This window comes from Watersipora subatra, chromosome 4, assembly GCF_963576615.1.
Source record: "Watersipora subatra chromosome 4, tzWatSuba1.1, whole genome shotgun sequence".
Taxonomy (NCBI): Eukaryota; Metazoa; Bryozoa; class Gymnolaemata; order Cheilostomatida; family Watersiporidae; genus Watersipora; species Watersipora subatra.
This window is the reverse complement of record NC_088711.1, coordinates 23979155-23998882: the sequence shown is the minus strand read 5'-3', so window position 1 is coordinate 23998882 and position 19728 is coordinate 23979155. Positions and strand designations below refer to the sequence as shown.

The following is a 19728-nucleotide window of genomic DNA, read 5'->3' as shown; positions in this document are numbered from 1 at the left end:
TTATAGATGACTGCATTTAGCCAGGTTATAGATAGTTATTATAGATGACTGCATTTAGCCAGGTTATAGATAGTTATTATAGATGCTTCATTTAGCCAGGTATTATGTAAATGAGGCATGATGAAAGCAGCAAACCTACTGAAGTTGTCTTTTCCTATTAAAAAATGCAAAATGAGGTTCTGCGATGAGAATTAAACTCCTCTCACTATTATAAATTTAAAAAGCAGTGATAAAAACCTCTCTACCATCAAACCCTTTGTGACGGTGAGTATCCCAAGCTGAATGCCAGAACTGTCAAAATGCTTGCGAAATATAGTTCATTCAACAATTAAAAATATTCTCGAAAGTAAACTTTTTGTAATGAAAAAAGTAAGTTCAGTACAGAAAAGAGGTTTTTTGCAAGCAAACAAGCTACCTTATTAATATGTGTTACAGTGACAACAGCATAAACATATTGACAACTAGGAGGTACCTGACAGCATCAGCAAAGTCAGTTTCCCGAACGTATTGCTCAAGGTCAACATCTTTAATTTCTATAGAGAAATCCGTAATCTTTTCCTTCAGTGCGTCTAGATCCGCCTTTACTAACAACTCAGCAAAAGATGTCACCTATAGGTAGAAATAAGTGATACTCAATACTAGTTACTTGTTGTAGCGTATCAAATAATACAGGTTAAAGGTTGACTTGTAACAGAGTTCCCATGACAGTTATTTGATATAAAAGACTCACCATGTCTTACTGTGCTGTGTTGTAGGTGCAATGCAAAATATGTGGAAATGTGATTACAAGCTCTTAAAAGCTCAAAAACGAACAGTTAATCACAGCCATCACGAAAACACCATAGAGTGAAACATGGTGAGCCTTTTGATACCAAATAACTGTAATGTGAATTTTGTTGCAAGTCAACCTTTAAATGTTCTATAATTACCAGCTCATCCTCAGAGCTCAGCAAACGTAATAAAGATTCGCTAGCGGATCAAAATGATAGAAATTTTAGTTAATTTTCAAATTATTACTCTGTATACCGCATGAAAGAAGAGAATAAATGTTGCTCATTCCAATGTAAATCAAAAGACGTTCTGAAGTTCTACATAATTCTTACGCAGACTGCTAAACTGTGTTGGAGATAGCGAAATCAATATCAGTAAAACACCATTACATATGCATATACTCAATGATAACTCGGCGTACCTGTATAAAGAGTGACTTTTGGCGGCTGTTAGCCTGAGGCAGCATTTGGTTCAAATACTCTAAGAGACTCTCATGCTGTTGTTTGTCAAAGTAGACATCTTGAATAGACTTAGCCTCATGGGACAGCTCTGTCATATCGAGTCGCAGGACTGACTCACCCGTGGCACTTTGTAGTAGGTGGTACTTGGACTTTTCCAGTAACTATATGCAACAAATATCACAGAATCCTTTGCTTGGAAAAATTAATATAGCATAAGAAAACTTTTAAAAATGAACCAAGTCTATAATAGTAACAAATATTTTGCCTTTTTTCCAAATTGTTTGACACAAAAGCTTACAACAATAAAACTTGCTTCACTCTCACAGTAAAAGACAAATACTAGCAAAATACATTCATGTTTTTTATATTTCTCATCAGTGTGAAAAAGACAGTTTACATTTTTAGTTTTTCCGAAGTAGGTCTACCCTTTTATTTCTCAATTTATTTGTGATGTAGAGTTGGCCACACTTTAAGTGATCCACTTAAGGAGAAATAATATCAGCTTATTTAAATATTTAGAAAATTGAAACATTTTTGCATCATTTGAAATGCACATATTAAGCATCCACAATGAAATGAAAAAATCAGTCCCATTATATTCCAGTTATTTATAAATAAATGCTGCAACCTCTTCTGCAGTATCGACTACAGTCAATAGAATTGTCACATAATCAAATGTCTGTCCTGGGTGTCAAGCTGTGGAAATTCTAAAACCTAAAAACATCTGTAAATTTAGCTGATTGAATATTGTGTCTTCAAATTATTTTGTAAGCTAGTTCTACATTACTAACACCCCAACTACACACATTACACATTACTAACACACCAACTACACACATTACACATTACTAACACACCAACTACACACATTACACATTACTAACACCCTAACTACACACATTACACATTACTAACACACCAACTACACACATTACACATTACTAACACACCAACTACACACATTACTAACACCCTAACTACACACATTACACATTACTAACACACCAACTACACACATTACACATTACTAACACACCAACTACACACATTACTAACACCCCAACTACACGCATTACACATTACTAACACACCAACTACACACATTACACATTACTAACACACCAACTACACACATTACACATTACTAACACCCTAACTACACACATTACACATTACTAACACACCAACTACACACATTACACATTACTAACACACCAACTACACACATTACTAACACCCCAACTACACGCATTACACATTACTAACACACCAACTACACACATTACACATTACTAACACACCAACTACACACATTAGACATTACTAACACACCAACTACACGCATTACTAAAACACCAACTACACAGGGTGGATTTCCAACAAGCCATTTTTGGAACCAGCTCCCTAAGTCTATTAAAGGCATAGAGAAGATGGCCAGTTTCAAGAGAGAACTCAGGTTGTATCTTTTAACATGTGAATAAAACCGATGACGACAAGCCCAATGCTACGACTAGCTATGCTATTGCGTATTATGGGCTTCACTCCTCCAGCTTTTTTCTTTTGATCAACTAATGTTTTTGATGAAAATAAATCACAAATCACAAAAAAATCAGAAATTACTAACGCTCCAACTACACATATTACACATTACTAACACCCCAATTACACACATGACACATTACTAACATTCTAGCTAGCATTGAAGAGATGCTGCCGTGGCTGCATGTTATGAAGAAACACTTGAAGACTTTTCCTATAAATAATTATTACATTCCCTTAAATTCCCATACTGTTATATTTTCAATCAAGGGATCGCTTAAAAGTACAGATGAGTGTAGACTTCTTCCGCTTAACACTGTGGGAACCAATGTGCTAATATGCAGCTATACAACTGCTTTCTATCCTTAACGTGAGTTGCTCTTCATGCCGGCTTCAAGAGAGACACTATTATTATGAAAATAATAATGTACTCAATAGTAGTATACTAAATTTAGTTTTATCATTAGAATCAATAGTTCTAGATCAGTTTATAAACCTGTGGTAAATCAGCTGAGCCATCCGCTTCCTTCGGCATTTCTTTAGAGGCTTCCCGAACTACCAAGGCTGTCGTCTCTGGACTGTAGCCTATAAATGCTGTATGTTCTGAACACTTCTCAAAAAATTGCCTGTAAATAAAACAACAATATAAAAAATTCACAATCAACAGATTTTACAACCATGAAAGAAACCTCACAGCCAATGAAGCAGAGACATCAAAAGTGACCTAGATGCTACAAGTTGAGTGAGAGGCCTTAACAGTTCTGCTGTCAGCTAGTCATTGTACATGTAGGTTCATTCCTGCACCCCATCGACTGGTGGTGAAAAATGAAACCATACCTAGCTCATTCATCTTACCAACAAAAGGAGATAATACCCAATGAATCTAAAGTAAGGTGACAATGAAAAGATCTATTTCGGAGTAAAATGATGCCCAAGAGATTCTTGCAGCAACTTAATTCCTCATTATCAGAATATTCTGTTTATGTGACAATGATTTCTTTGCTTTTTAGTTCAATTAAACATATCTAGTCAGCCCTGTTTATTGCCATCCATTACAATCCATAATTACTTTAAATTTTTCTTGACAGTATCTTCAAACCTCAATCTAGACCTCAACTGATTGTACTTTGGTTTTTTCAACTGTTAGTAAATTAATAATCAGGGCAGACAACCTGGATCCATCTTTCGAAAATGCTCGCGTCATTACAAATTCACTTAGATAAATATGGCTTTATCTGGGAGCTGCTACCATCAACAAATTTGCTATTATTTCTATTAAGCTTAGTAGTCGTCTTGAACTTTCGATTTGAATCGAGCCACATTAAGCAGATCTGCTTCTCTTTGAGACGGTATGTAAAGTTTTTTTGCGCTGTCATTGAAAGCTATTTCAAGCATGGCAAAGCAATTAAGCGAGAAAAGTGTTGGTGAAAGCACACACCCTACACTGTTTACTGTCAAATTGGAGTGGGAACAAACCAGTAGAGGCCTAGCTTTAATGAATGTGTTCAAGCTGGCATGAGATACTTTTTGTTTGACAGCTCGCTCAAACAAATTTGCACTGCAGTTTGATACTGCAGTTTGATCCGCATGCAGTTTGATACTGCACGCTGGCTAGTACCGCGCGCTGGCTAGTACCGCGCGCTGGCTAGTACCGCGCGCTGGCTAGTACCGCGCGCTCGCTAGGACCGCGCGCTCGCTAGGACCGCGCGCTCCCTAGTAATGCGCGCTCCCTAGTAATGCGCGCTCCCTAGTAATGCGCGCTCGCTAGTACCGCGCGTTCGCTACTACCGCGCGCTCGCTAGTATCAGGCGCTCGCTAGTAATGCGCGCTCGCTAGTACCGCGCGCTCGTTAGTACCGCGCGTTCGCTACTACCGCGCGCTCGCTACTACCGCGCGCTCGCTACTACCGCGCGCTCGCTACCACCGCGCGCTCGCTACCACCGCGCGCTCGCTACCACCGCGCGCTCGCTACCACCGCGCGCTCGCTACCACCGCGCGCTCGCTACCACCGCGCGCTCGCTACCACCGCGCGCTCGCTACCACCGCGCGCTCGCTACTTGACGCTCGCTACTTGGCGCTCGCTACTCGAAGTTTGAGACAGACTGATTCTCTCATTCGTTGCAGTGACTGACCATAAATAAGGGCCAACAAAGGCTATAAAGCATGAGAAAGAGAGACAGTATGTTATGAAATTATAACTAACCTGTTTTCTAGAGCTAAAACATCTACACTCCACTGATAGTCGGTGGGTATGGAGAATTTACAACAAGGACAACACATTTCTTCTGGTACAGCATCGGTTATCTTGCGCTGACAGCATGGACCAATGTAGTGTGGACATGGAAGTTTGTAAGGCTTACACAACTCTGTGTGACAAGAATCACAGGCTGGTGGGCACACAGTTCTGCATACAGAATACAAGCAGACATATATATATATCTTTATAGCTACCTATATAAATCTCAATGTGAGTCAATTGTTTGTCCAGTTATAACGATAAAGTTTTAGAAATGAAACATCCACATAGAAGGATTTCAACTCGAAACCTCAAGGTCTACAGACACGCGTTAACCACTACCCTAAAGTGTTTTTCCTCTCCTAGACTGCTTGAAGCATGGCTTTTATTATAGTAAGTTACTAGCTTAAGTTACTAGCTAACTTACTCAAACTCATTCGCTAAAGAAACTAAGCCAATGGCAACGAAATTTAGCAACTAGTGCTAACTTTCTGTGAAAAAACTTTTTTGCTACCCGGGCATGTAGTTGTATATAATATGTAAGAAAGGAAGAAGATATATATATATATATATATACATATACAGACGGTTCCCAACCTACGAACGAGTTACGTTCCGAACGATTGTTCGTAAGGTGAATTTGTTCGTAAGTTGCTTCGATGCTATATTTTGTATTATAATTTATGTTTAAGGCCTATATAAGTATTGTATATTGAAGGTTTATATAAGTATGTTTAAGGCTTGTATAAGTAACCTGTATCGGTTTGTACTGAAAAAAATATTTTCATGACACCATGAACACGGCCATGACACTGCATTTCTTATTTATTGTATGTCTTGTCCTTTTTATTGTTGTTGTTGTAATCGTTATGCTATCACTTATCGTTGTTGTCTTACTTTTTGTATGTGTTGTCCTTTCATTATATCGTTGTTTCACTCGTTATGCTATTGTTATATCTGATATCCCGTCACAACACTATCACTTATCGTCACTTATATTGTTGTCATACCAAAGCATGAGCGGTCCTATTTATTCACCTTTTTAGCCAGTGTTCTTACCGTTTGGCGTTAGCCGGAACGGTTGATATTATTGAATATAAAGGAGGGCGCTCACTTAGTTGAGTAGAGCAGATAGCCGTACGCTCCTCGGTTAGTGAAATTTCCTTCGCTAATAAACAGCTGAATAAAACTACACACACTCTCTTCTCTTTATTAATTAGTCTAGATCGTGCCAAGTAAAGGCTGGCAAATCCCTTTACAATACGTACAGCAAAAATAAAAAAGTTCTTTGCGCACTGGAGATACGTTCATGCACTTATGCACTGCAACGAACTGGGCAGAGAAAGGTGGATGCTGGGTGGTGCTTCTGAGTAGTGCCTACGCGCAAACCTGTTCGTATGTACCGTTGTTCGTAACTCGAATGTTCGTAAGTAGGGAATCGTCTGTACACACTTATATATAGATACATATATGTAAAGGTATGACTGGTTATGTAGTTTAGCCTTAATAGCCTTATATAGTTTAGAGATAGTTAGCGTTAAGGCGTTGCTTTCTCTCTTGCCGCAAATGTGAGAGGAAAATGATCTATATATAGTGCTATTTCTATTATATATAGAAGTTCAATGATATAATCTAGTTCACCGTGATAGATTGTCGTGATAGGTGTTGCAAAAACGGAGAGAATAAGTAGCTGCACAATTGTTTATTGGAGTATTGTCGCAAGCTTTTTTTCATCCCAACCTTGACCCGGAAGACAGACGAACGATAGACAGGTAAGCACCGCTCTCATTATATTTATTTATAATAGTAAGAACACATTTTTGGTTGTACTTTATTGTAGAAGTGTAAAAAAACTGTTATTCATTTTCCTTAGCAAGATTTGTACATACACATATATACTTATACATAAAGTCACGGTGTGAGGTCACAGTAATCTGGAGAAATGGAGTTAACTTCTCCATGTGTACATACCCAAATTTATTTTTTAGCGAGGGGGTAACAAATGACTTCACCCATCTTTCCAGTTGCGATTTCACTTTCTTTTGATCATCATCAAGGAGTGAGGTGGCAGAGACATAGTGCTTCTCCAAGCGATTGAGAAGAGGAGTAGGAAACTGAGAGTACACTTTCTGTCTGTCCGCTATCAAAACCAATCTAAAATTGACCAAAACAAGCATCCTGAAGATAAACGCAACCTACATTAGTCACTATTTTTGCTAATGACGAATCAGTCAAGGTTCTTCATTAGAAGAATACATGCTACTGATAACTCGCACATTTATTATTGTAACTATGAATCTGTATCTTTGGTCAATCTCCCATAATGCAGTATCAAATAATTGCTAAGGGATCTCATAGGGCGAATGCGTAAAGGAAAGCAGCATACGGTGTTTGGAGTCTAATTACATACAAGTAACAATTCATGCAAAATTACGTGAGGTTTTGTGATCATATGCACTTGATGAAAGTGTTCTTAACCATTTGGTTGTGATTATAAGGATGTTGTCGATGATTTGCAGAAACTCTATGAGCAATAGGTCAGCATATGCTTCTCGGTGCATTACTAAAAAGTATAGCCTGATATTATTTCTGAATAGTCCGGGTTTGTAAGCTACGATGACTGACTGTTTATGATATAACAGACCAGTTCAGTGAATGCAAAAACTGTTTGCATTGATAGGTATAAAAAGAGTAAGTTGTAAAGAAAACCGATGCATTCCTTCGCTGCTTCACATGTAACCAAACCACTGAGCGCAAAGGCACTATATATATATTTCTCAAATATATAAATGATAGAGTTCAAAGTGAGCAACAAGCAACATTTAACTAGACAATATGAGACATCCAGGTGCTCCGCTGTACTGGGCTCATTTGTGCACCTTTTAAACTTTTCTGATTGGTAAGCTCCGCCCCTTTTTTTAAGCTCAGCTGAAATGACTCCTGCTTACATGACAGCAGTGCGGGCTTTCATCTGTGTTAGCTTTAGCAATGATAGCGAAGCTTTTGTTATCCCAGCTTTAAGGTCAGCCACACAGGCCGATTTTTTCATTGATTCTGACCGAAATCACGAAATGAATGAAAAACACAGAATTATTCACCCGAAATTTACAGAATTTTCAGAGCTGTGCATGCACACCGAAATCGTCGTCGAAACGCCTTTAATTTTCTAAACAAGTTAGCAGCGAGCGCAATTTTGACAGCTTTCACAATTTTTATAGGTGAATACTATGCAATTCAACAGAGTGCACAGTACATACAATGCAACTGCCTAAATTGCTCTATAATTTTTTTATCGTTCGGACAGCAAAGGTTCCGGTATAGAAAGAGTTGCCATCTTTAGCGCAATCAAGTCAATTGCATCGTATTTACTATGGCGAATTGCTTTAGTAGTTTTCTTGCGAGTCGTTATGTGTCTCGAACTATATAAATTACGAAAGCTACTAGAATCATGCGCGCTAGTAATTTGTTTAGCCAACTAACAGCGTTTTGTTGATGATTTTGGTGTGCATGCCAGCTCTGACAATCCCATGAATTTTGGCCAAATAATTGTGTTGTTCATTTATTTAGTGATGTCGGTGAGAACTAATGAAAAAATCAGCACGTTTGGCCATACCTGTAGCCTTATTTATTGAGCCAGCTTTAGCCTTGTTAGCTGAGCCGGCTATAGCCTTGTTATCTTAGCTGGTTTATCTTTGATAGTCGGGTCGGGTTTTGGCCGGGCCAGCTTTGGTGGTAGTTGTATCTAACTGACTGGCTAATTTCATCATGCTTGACCGATTGTGCATGCAGCCAGTTAGTGATAGCCTAGCAGGAGCTACAAAAAACCCCTGGGCCGGCCTGGGGTTATGCCAGACTCGCTCAAGAACTGGCTCAGACGTTACGGTCGGGGCAGGCGACAATGATCACTTATGCTTATCATGCTCCTGGTCACATTCGGTCTTGTCTGGTGGTGGAGATGGCTGAATTCTACTTTCTTTTTCTGTGACCATCAATGACTCTCTATTCGACAGAAGAATTGGCTGTGGAAACATTGGCTCAAGGTTTCTCTCTCCAGGAGATCCCTCGTCCATGTGAGTAGACTTATCTCTCTTCGTGTTCAGCCCTTTCCTTGGCTTCAAGGTTGCTACGGCCTGGCCCAGTTCCTCCGGGCGAGCATGACATGGTGCAAGCGGCACATTGAAGAGAATATGCACAAATAAATATATTTGTATATTTATTTATATACAAAGAATATTTGCACAAATATGTCAAAATTGGTTTGTTGTAAATTTTTCTTGAGGCATGATAGTGAAAAATTTAAGGACTTCTGAAAACTCATGATTCTTTAAAAATAACAGGTGAAGTCAGTACATACAGTATGACTCATTAAGATAATAGATAGAGACAGTACAGTATGACTCATTAAGATAATGGATAGAGACAGTACATATGACTCAGTAAGATAATAGATAGAGACAGTACAGTATGACTCATTAAGATAATGGATAGAGACAGTATATATGACTCAGTAAGATAATAGATAGAGACAGTGCATATGACTCATTAAGATAATAGATAGAGACAGTACATATGACTCATTAAGATAATGGATAGAGACAGTACATATGACTCAGTAAGATAATAGATAGAGACAGTACATATGACTCATTAGGATAATGGATAGAGACAGTACATATGACTCATTAGGATAATAGATAGAGACAGTACATATGACTCATTAGGATAATAGATAGAGACAGTACATATGACTCAGTAAGATAATAGATAGAGACAGTACATATGACTCATTAAGGTAATAGATAGAGACAGTACATATGACTCAGTAAGATAATAGATAGAGACAGTGCATATAACTCATTAAGATAATAGATAGAGACAGTACATATGACTCAGTAAGATAATAGATAGAGACAGTGCATATAACTCATTAAGATAATAGATAGAGACAGTACATATGACTCATTAAGATAATAGATAGAGACAGTACATATGACTCATTAAGATAATAGATAGAGACAGTACATATGACTCTGTAAGATAATAGATAGAGACAGTACATATGACTCATTAAGATAATAGATAGAGACAGTACATATGACTCATTAAGGTAATAGATAGAGACAGTACATATGACTCATTAAGATAATAGATAGAGACAGTACATATGACTCTGTAAGATAATAGATAGAGACAGTACATATGACTCATTAAGATAATAGATAGAGACAGTACATATGACTCATTAAGGTAATAGATCGAGACAGTACATATGACTCAGTAAGATAATAGATAGAGACAGTGCATATAACTCATTAAGATAATAGATAGAGACAGTACATATGACTCATTAAGATAATAGATAGAGACAGTACATATGACTCTGTAAGATAATAGATAGAGACAGTACATATGACTCATTAAGATAATAGATAGAGACAGTACATATGACTCATTAAGGTAATAGATAGAGACAGTACATATGACTCAGTAAGATAATAGATAGAGACAGTGCATATAACTCATTAAGATAATAGATAGAGACAGTACATATGACTCATTAAGATAATAGATAGAGACAGTACATATGACTCTGTAAGATAATAGATAGAGACAGTACATATGACTCATTAAGATAATAGATAGAGACAGTACATATGACTCATTAAGGTAATAGATAGAGACAGTACATATGACTCATATGAAAGCTATACATCTGTAGGCTACAAATCATCGTGTTTTCTATTCCTTTACATGATACGATTGAGTAATTGCTACCAAATCCGGAACCAGGTTGAGAAATGAATTAAATTACCTAAAGTCATCGTGCACATACGTCTCCACTCTGTGGGTTCCTAAGCCAAGCTCTACAAACTTCTTGTTTCCAAGCGTAGAGAAGTACTGGTTAAGAACATCGTATAAGCTTTCGTACAGATCGTCAAGGTTGAGAAGAATAACTGGCTTACCAATGCTCATGCAAGTCCTTATCCTGTAGATGTTATGGCATACCTACAGCAAACATGTTCTCTGATATGTTTATTCTGTAGATGTTATGGCATACCTATGGCAAACATGTTATCTGATATGGCATACCTACAGCAAACATTTTCTCTGATATGGCATACCTACAGTAAACATGTTCTCTGATATGTTTATCCTGTAGATGTTATGACATACCTACAGCAAACATGTTCTCTGATACGTTTATGGTTGGTGTTGACTTGCAACAAAATTCCCATAACAGTTATTAGATATCAAAAGATTCACCATGTCTTACTCTGCTGTGTTGTAGGTACAAAATATGTCGAAATGTGATTACAAGCTCTTAAAAACTAAAAAACGAACAGTTAATCGCAGCCATCACAAAAACGCCGTAGGTTGGAATCTCGCTCAAACGGCTCAATTGGGATGTAGTTGAACACGATGTCCTTCTGTTTACACTTTCATGCAACCTCATTTGTCGAAATATTTTTAAATATACTTCACGCATTTTATCGTCATTGCAATGCTGTCACTTTCAGCACTGATATCTTATAACCTACCGTGAAAAGTCGTTCAATTTTTAACCTTAGCTTGAAGAAGTACATATCATTGTCTGATAATTATGACGAGCCTGTTGGTCACCTGTGATAATCAAAAAATGCTGCAAAAATTATTCGTGAAGTATGGGTCACATGACCAGATTATGACTAGACGATTAGACCAAGCCGAAACAAAACTGTAAGTAGCGAGCATCTATATTTGATACGGGGTCTTCGGTAAAACCCGAAGTGTTTGTCATAAACTAGTGCTACGAGAAGTTTTGTATTGAGCCTTTTATTGGCCTTTCAATTCACGTGATAACACCACGTGACAAAACGATAACCAAATGTAATGACTACGTCAGAGAAATAAACTGATTCAAATATACAGCCGCTTTTCATTTTTGAGCTTTTAAGAGCTTGTAATCACATTTCCACATATTTTGCACCTGCAACACAGCAGAGTAAGACATGGTGAATCTTTTGATACCAAATAACTGTAATGTGAAGTTTGTTGCAAGTCAACCTTTAAGTTGCAAGTTTGCACTAACCAATCTGAGGCCTCTGATCTCCTTGGGCTGGTATAATGTGTAGTGCTTAACCTGATAAGCTCATGACTCAGTTACTGGGCGCCGGCGATCAAATTGATCAATAAACGAATCATGAAAAATTTTCAAGAAATAATTAACTTCAAAACAATTCTTTATTACCTTTACAGTTAAAATTGGGTATAAAACCCAAACTAACCAGACAAAATCGCATCGAAAGCCATAAAATGCAAAATCCTTAGTTTAATTGCAGTGCTAATCACTTACCTTAATATAAAGTTGATAAGTTTAAGCATATATAATATACTGACAGTTTTGCTGCAATGACTCAACTTATGCAAATAGACACTTTTTATTAGCAAACCTGCGTGTAAGAAACATCATCTCTGAACCTGCTGCCAAAAACCACTTCAGGATGTTTGTGATTAGCATCAAACTCATTCAGTATAATGCTGAGAACACTTAGGTTTTCTGTCAGTATGAGTAGGTAACGACTCTCCAAACTAAAATAAATGAATTCGGAAAAATGTTATATATTGCTCTACAATTAAAGCTGAGAGGTGCAAAAGTTTAACTTCGTGGAAGCCACAGGACTCTCAAAGATTTCAATCTGAGAAAATGCAATTTAAAACACCTTTGATATTGTTTTGGAGATTTGAATGGCATTCAGACCTTGTAATACACAGTTAGAATAGAGTAAGACCTGCGATTTACCCGATCAAAGCAGTTTCCTCGCCTGAGAGGCTTGCCTTGATTAGCTCAATAGGTTTCACACTTGGCCGCCCACTCTTTGACGCTTCCAGTTTGGATAAGAAGTCACAATTTTGTTTGAACTCTTCCATTGGATCAAATTTCTCGGGATTAAAGCCACCAAAATTCCTCAAGATGCTGTGCTCCAGCTGATTACGATTCAGAGGACCGTCATGAGTAGCAAAGTTCACTACCATCTTCATTAGGCTACAAACAAAATACCGTAAACAGCAAATATCCTCGGCAAGCCACATCCCAGAACTCTAAAGCAAAACGGTTTAGTAATACCCTGATACCTTTACTGATACCCTTTTATTGTTCTAAACTTATGCATCTGTGCAATCACAATTAACTAACTAATAAATCTGTCTGAACTTGACTGCGTGTTAGCTACCACAATAAAATGAAAAAGAAAATACGATCAAAACTTGATTTATGATCACCTTGAAATATAAATCTTTTAACATACGATACACGATCTGAGCTTGTACTTCATGAAACACTCAAAATAATTCCCATAACATAGACTTTAAATAATATTAAAAAGAGTGTCATACATTTCTTTTTGTTGCTTTAAAATCAGGAACTCCTGATGAAACTAGTGCAAGTGGTAGCATTGAGCATTGATAAACCAAGCAAAACAATGCTACTCTTATAATTAAAACAGAAAACGTGGGCAAATAGGTTTGAATTAATACAGTGCATCCCTGAGTTACGACGTCCCTTTTTGTGCCTTATGATGTGGAACGCAATGTTTTTTCGTCCCTTACATATGCCATTTTTTTCACCACACGATATCAACAAAAATGTCTCTTAAAATTGAAATTTGGAGGTTGGTGTGCTGAGTACATGGGAATAACGAAGATGCCAATATGCTAGCGACTCCCACAACACTAAAGAAAGATATGACGCTCTCTCTCAGTTCTGCATTGTCCGTTATAAGTTTTAGCAAAAATAAAATCGGAAACAGGTGGTAAAGATTACGACGATGGAAAAGTTAGAGTTTAGTAAAATACATACCTAAACTTAGCTTTAATTGTGTCTTTAGTAGGCTAAATTCAATTAAGCTAAATTCAAAGTTTATGTTGGAAATTTTTCCGAAGGCAACAGCTCCATACGGTACGTAATATGTGCATAGTAATGTTACATTTTATTGTAGATCATAACTACGAAACATACCAAAGTTACTGAAGGTAACTATAACTACTAAGGTTAACATATTATTTTGTTATTAATTTTTAAGATGTTCAGTACATATATAGAATTTTGGTGTTTTTACTAGGGGGGTGTTTGTGATCCACTATAATCACTATGGGTTTCTATACCTCTCTGTATGTCATTTTCCCCAAAGCTCGCTTTCTCAGTTCATCGTTATTTGTTATAAGTTATAGTTAAAACAGACTCGAAAACAGAAAAGTGATAAAATTTTGGTCTACAACAAAGTTTAAGTTTAGTTTTGTAAAATACATACTAAAACTGAGCTTGATGTAAATTATGTGTTTAGTAAGCTAAATTCAAGTTAAATTCAATGTTTATGTTATACGCCTGCTTTGAAAGCAAAAACTCTCTAAGGTAAGTAAGTAACTCCTTACAATACATACTGCACGTAGTACACGGTAATGTTACATTTTATTGTAGATCATAACTACAAAACATACCAAAGTTACTGAAAGTAACTATAATTACTAATGTTAACATATTATTTTGTAATTAATTTTTAAGATGTGCAGTACGTATATAGAATTTTGGTGTTTTTACTAGGGGGTGTTTGCGATCCACTATAATCACTATGGGTTTCTATACCTCTCTGTATGACATTTTCCCCTTATGATGTCAATACCAGAACAGATTAATATCATATGGCGGGATCCACTGTGCTTTAAAAAGTGTCAAGAAGAAAATAAGGGTAAAAAAGAAAGCATAAGATAAATAAAAGTGGGAAACCTAGATGTGAAAATTGAAAATGTAACACATAGCAAATACAGTAAGCTATGCTAATCTACAGTTCAACTAGATAAGTTAATCTAGCTACGCGCCCGTAAGGGCAGCTTTACAAAATTTTTCATTTGTCTCTTGTATCACCTTTTTGTTTACCTGCTTTTAACTTGAAAGCAAAGCAATGATAAAAATCTTGTTATCATTTGTTACCTCAATGATTTAGTTTTATAAGCAAAATTTACATTTTTTACCTGAATTCGTATAATGCATTTGTTTTAAAACTGCATGTAACTACCAGAAGCAGTTATCACTAAATTTTTGAGCAAATAAATATTTAATTCAACATATTTAGACATTTTGACACATAGAAAGCATCCATGAACTAATCAAATTTATATATCGAGGTTGAACAGTATATCAAACGATCATACCAAAGCTAATTTATATATCGAGGTTGAACAGTATATCAAATGATCACACCAAAGCTAATTTATATATTGAGGTTGAACAGTATATCAAACGATCATACCAAAGCTAATTTATATATCGAGTTTGAACAGTATATCAAACGATCATACCAAAGCTAATTTATATATCGAGGTTGAACAGTAAATCAAACAATCATACCAAAGCTAATTTATATATCGAGGTTGAACAGTATATCAAACAATCATACCAAAGCTAGTTTATATATCGAGGTTGAACAGTATATCAAACGATCATACCAAAGCTAATTTATATATCGAGGTTGAACAGTATATCAAACAATCATACTTAAGCTAATTTATATATCGAGGTTGAACAGTATATCAAATGATCATACCAAAGCTAATTTATATATCGAGGTTGAACAGTATATCAAACAATCATACCAAAGCTAATTTATATATCGAGGTTGAACAGTATATCAAACAATCATACCAAAGCTAATTTATATATCGAGGTTGAACAGTATATCAAACAATCATACCAAAGCTAATTTATATATCGAGGTTGAACAGTATATTAAACAATCATACCAAAGCTAATTTATATATCGAGGTTGAACAGTATATCAAACGATCATACCAAAGCTAATTTATATATCGAGGTTGAACAGTATATCAAACGATCATATCAAAGCTAATTTATATATCGAGGTTGAGCAGTATATCAAACGATCATACCAAAGCTAATTTATATATCGAGGTTGAACAGTATATCAAACGATCATACCAAAGCTAATTTATATATCGAGGTTGAACAGTATATCAAACGATCATGCCAAAGCTAATTTATATATCGAGGTTGAACAGTATATCAAACGATCATACCAAAGCTAATTTATATATCGAGGTTGAACAGTATATCAAACGATCATACCAAAGCTAATTTATATATCGAGGTTGAACAGTATATCAAACGATCATACCAAAGCTAATTTATATATCGAGGTTGAACAGTATATCAAACGATCATACCAAAGCTAATTTATATATCGAGGTTGAACAGTATATCAAACGATCATACCAAAGCTAATTTATATATCGAGGTTGAACAGTATATCAAACGATCATACCAAAGCTAATTTATATATCGAGGTTGAACAGTATATCAAACAATCATACCAAAGCTAATTTATATATCGAGGTTGAACAGTATATCAAACAATCCTACCAAAGCTCACTAGCGAATGTAGTAAAGTTAAGCTTGAGAGATCAACACAATAAAAACACACAAACTTGTTGCCAACGGGATATTGGCTAAACTGAAAGAGTGATTTTATCTAAGTCATTATTTTTAAAAGTAAATTACGTAATGGTGCTTATATTTGGCATTTGTAGAGAAAACTAATGGTATTAATGCTTTTCTTTGTCAAACTGTCAGTTTATCTAGTTGAACGTCACAAGTTGCAGTCTTATTAAAAGCGGTGTTTTATCACCTCTAACCTTGGCTTCAGACAGATGGACAAACAGACGGACAAACAGATGAACAAAAAGATGGACAGACAGATACCGCTCTCATTTTAGTGAAGTTATATATTTTTACTTCATTTTAGATGTACACAATATTTCTTTTTTTCTTTCTTACCAGAATACAACTTGCTGACTCAGTATCCACAGACAAAATACGCATAGACATCATACGCATAGACATAAATTCATAGTCATCATACGCATAGTACTGCTACTTGACTAGCAGATGTCATCCCAGGAGGACTCATTAAGTCTCCAAGGTAAATCAAAACAAAAGATAAACCAACTTAGGTGTTTACCTATAAAAGTCTCGCAGCCCAAAGAATTCTGTCAGGTCTCTTTCATCAGGCTTCTGTTTACTGCAAATATCTCTGTAACTTTTAGTGAGTGGCTTGATGTAGGCATCGACGCCACTGTAACCAGCCTTTTTCCTGCTCTTGCAAATCTCACTATAACCAAAAAATTAAATGTATTACTACAGCTTGATTACAAGCCAGAATAAAGTATGCTAGTGAGCCTGCCATAAAAACAATTTCTGAAACACTTGTGGAATGTGCTGACCACCTGGGTAGCACTAGTGAGCCTCTGGGAGTAAAAATTGGTAAGTAGTGTATGCCATTACTTTATTATTTGACAAGACTGCTTTGTCAATTGTGTGCCTGGCTTCCTTAGTAACCACTTAATCCCTAGTGATATTGCAATCGGCATCAGATGATCTTCGGTAATAAGGACAATGACGTTAAGTATTGTCGTAGGAAATAAGAAAAGGCGCACTGGTCTAAGATGCTCAACTCTTGCTATGCAATAAGTTGTGTTTCATCTGTATGGCTTGCTAAAGATTTAACCATGGCATGTGCATTAAGATGTTTTTAAAAGGGGACAAGATATTGCTGATTGGCCTTCCATGAAATGAAGCACGTATATTATACAAAACGATTATCGTAAGTTGTTTATTATTCAATATTGAGGGAACAAACAAATTTTTCCTGATATAGCCTTAAAAATTCTGTATTCCAGCTAAGACTGTGCTAGTCAAAGACGCTGAAAGCTAAAACAGTTTAAAAAAAAAAAACAGTTCAAAATGCTAAATATTAAATGTGACAAAGAAACTACATGTATATTAATTATGAAACATGAATAACATAGTACTGACGTACTTCGCGATTTGATGTAGTTCAGCATCATCAGGTGTTCCTCTCTGAACAAGGATCCCACGATTCATCTTAGCAGGATCGAGAGCCCAGTTGGAGATGCCAATGAAAGCACACTTCATGTATGGCTCAGGAGTTGTGTTTCCTTCACAGCCATCTTCTAGCAGCGAATGAAGAGCCTGTGGAAAATATCAAATTGGGAGAAAATTGAAGCAAATCACTTTGAGATGCTATTTTAGAACAAAAAGAGCTTTTTTATTCACAAATCTCGCCAACGATAAACCACTTAAAAGCATGTTGGGTTCAATCGAATTAATTTACTACCCACTGCAACTTGCTAAAACAGAAATCTACTTTTCCATGTAAGTAGCTATGAAGTTTGTTTCATATGACTTGCTTGGTGACATTAGAAAAGCCCCTTTGTATGTAGGCTATCATGGGTACTATTGAAATACCTAGCCTTGAATCAATAAGAACTCTGTAAACCAACCTTAAGAGGCATACGCTCAGAATCTTCTGCCAGCCCAACTTCATCCAGAACCACTACTGAAACAAACTTGTTCAAATCTTGGCCTTTTTGCAAGTTAGCGCAATGTTGGAATACACTCGATATTCTTTCAACAGTTGCCAGTTTGCTGCATTGGAATGAAACCATGTATGTCTAAAAGTACATATAGTCTCAATTACATTGTGTATGCCGATAAATGCATATAATTACAATGAAACCATGTATTTCTACAAATACATATAGTCAAAATGACATCACATTAGTCTGAATATTCAGTCTTAACGACACAAATGCTTGTAGCCATGCTATATAATTTACAGGCCAGGTTTTTGTGCAAACGTTGTAAAATAGAAAATAACACCATCAAATGGCAAAGCCTCAATGCAAAAAATAGAAGTAGAAACCAATCTGAGGTAGTACCCAAGGCAAGCTGTATTTTCAGTCTGGTAACACAGGACATGGTGACAGCAAACTCAAAATAGATATAGTGACAGCAGAGATGGTAACATCAAGCTCATAACAGAAACAGTGAACCCAATAGATGGTAACAGCAAGCTCATAATAGATATAGTAACCACCAGAGATGGTAACAGCAAGCTCATAATAGATATAGTGACACCAGAGAAGGTAGCAGCAAGCTCATAATAGATATAGTGACACCAGAGATGGTAACTGCAAGCTTATAATAGATATAGTAACCACCAGAGATGGTAACAGCAAGCTTATAATAGATACAGTAACCACCAGAGATGGTAACAGCAAGCCTAAAATAGATATAGTAACTACCAGAGATGGTAACGGCAAGCTCATAATAGATATAGTATCTACCAGAGATGGTAACGGCAAGCTCGTAATAGATACAGTAACCACCAGAGCTGATAACCACCAGAGCTGATAACCACCAGAGCTGATAACCACCAGTGCTGATAACCACCAGAGCTGAGCTGATAACCCCCAAAGCTGATAACTACCAGAGCTGATAACCAGCAGAACTGACAACCACCAGAGCTGATAACCACCAGAGCTGATAATCACCAAAGCTGATAACTACCAGAGCTGAGCTGATAACCATTAGAGCTGATACCTAGCAGAGCTGATAACCACCAGAGCTGATAACTACCAGAGCTGTTAACCACCAAAGCTGATAACTACCAGAGCTGATAACCACCAGAACTGATAACTACCAGAGCTGATAACTAGCAGAGCTGACAACCACCAGAGCTGATAACCACCAAAGCTGATAACCACCAGAGCTGATAACAACCATAGCTGATAACTACCAGAACTGATAACCACTAGAGCTGATAACCACCAGAGCTGATAACCACCAGAGCTGATAACCACCAGAGCAGA

The 19728-nt window shown here is 36.5% G+C and overlaps 1 protein-coding gene across 1 annotated transcript in view; it reads right to left on the bottom strand.

Moving 5' to 3' along the window:
• The window catches only part of LOC137392800 (E3 ubiquitin-protein ligase rnf213-alpha-like), an 87332-nt gene that overhangs the window by 55134 nt on the left and 12470 nt on the right, over nt 1-19728 (bottom strand). Inside the window, exons 10-19 of the mRNA XM_068079129.1 lie at nt 18358-18528; nt 17874-18046; nt 17016-17165; nt 12788-13030; nt 12438-12576; nt 10820-11013; nt 6992-7161; nt 4975-5182; nt 3268-3397; nt 473-609 (exon numbers count right to left, since the gene is read on the bottom strand). Of these exons, the coding sequence (XP_067935230.1) occupies nt 473-609; nt 3268-3397; nt 4975-5182; nt 6992-7161; nt 10820-11013; nt 12438-12576; nt 12788-13030; nt 17016-17165; nt 17874-18046; nt 18358-18528 (1715 nt within the window). The remainder of the gene's footprint in view (nt 1-472; nt 610-3267; nt 3398-4974; nt 5183-6991; nt 7162-10819; nt 11014-12437; nt 12577-12787; nt 13031-17015; nt 17166-17873; nt 18047-18357; nt 18529-19728) is intronic.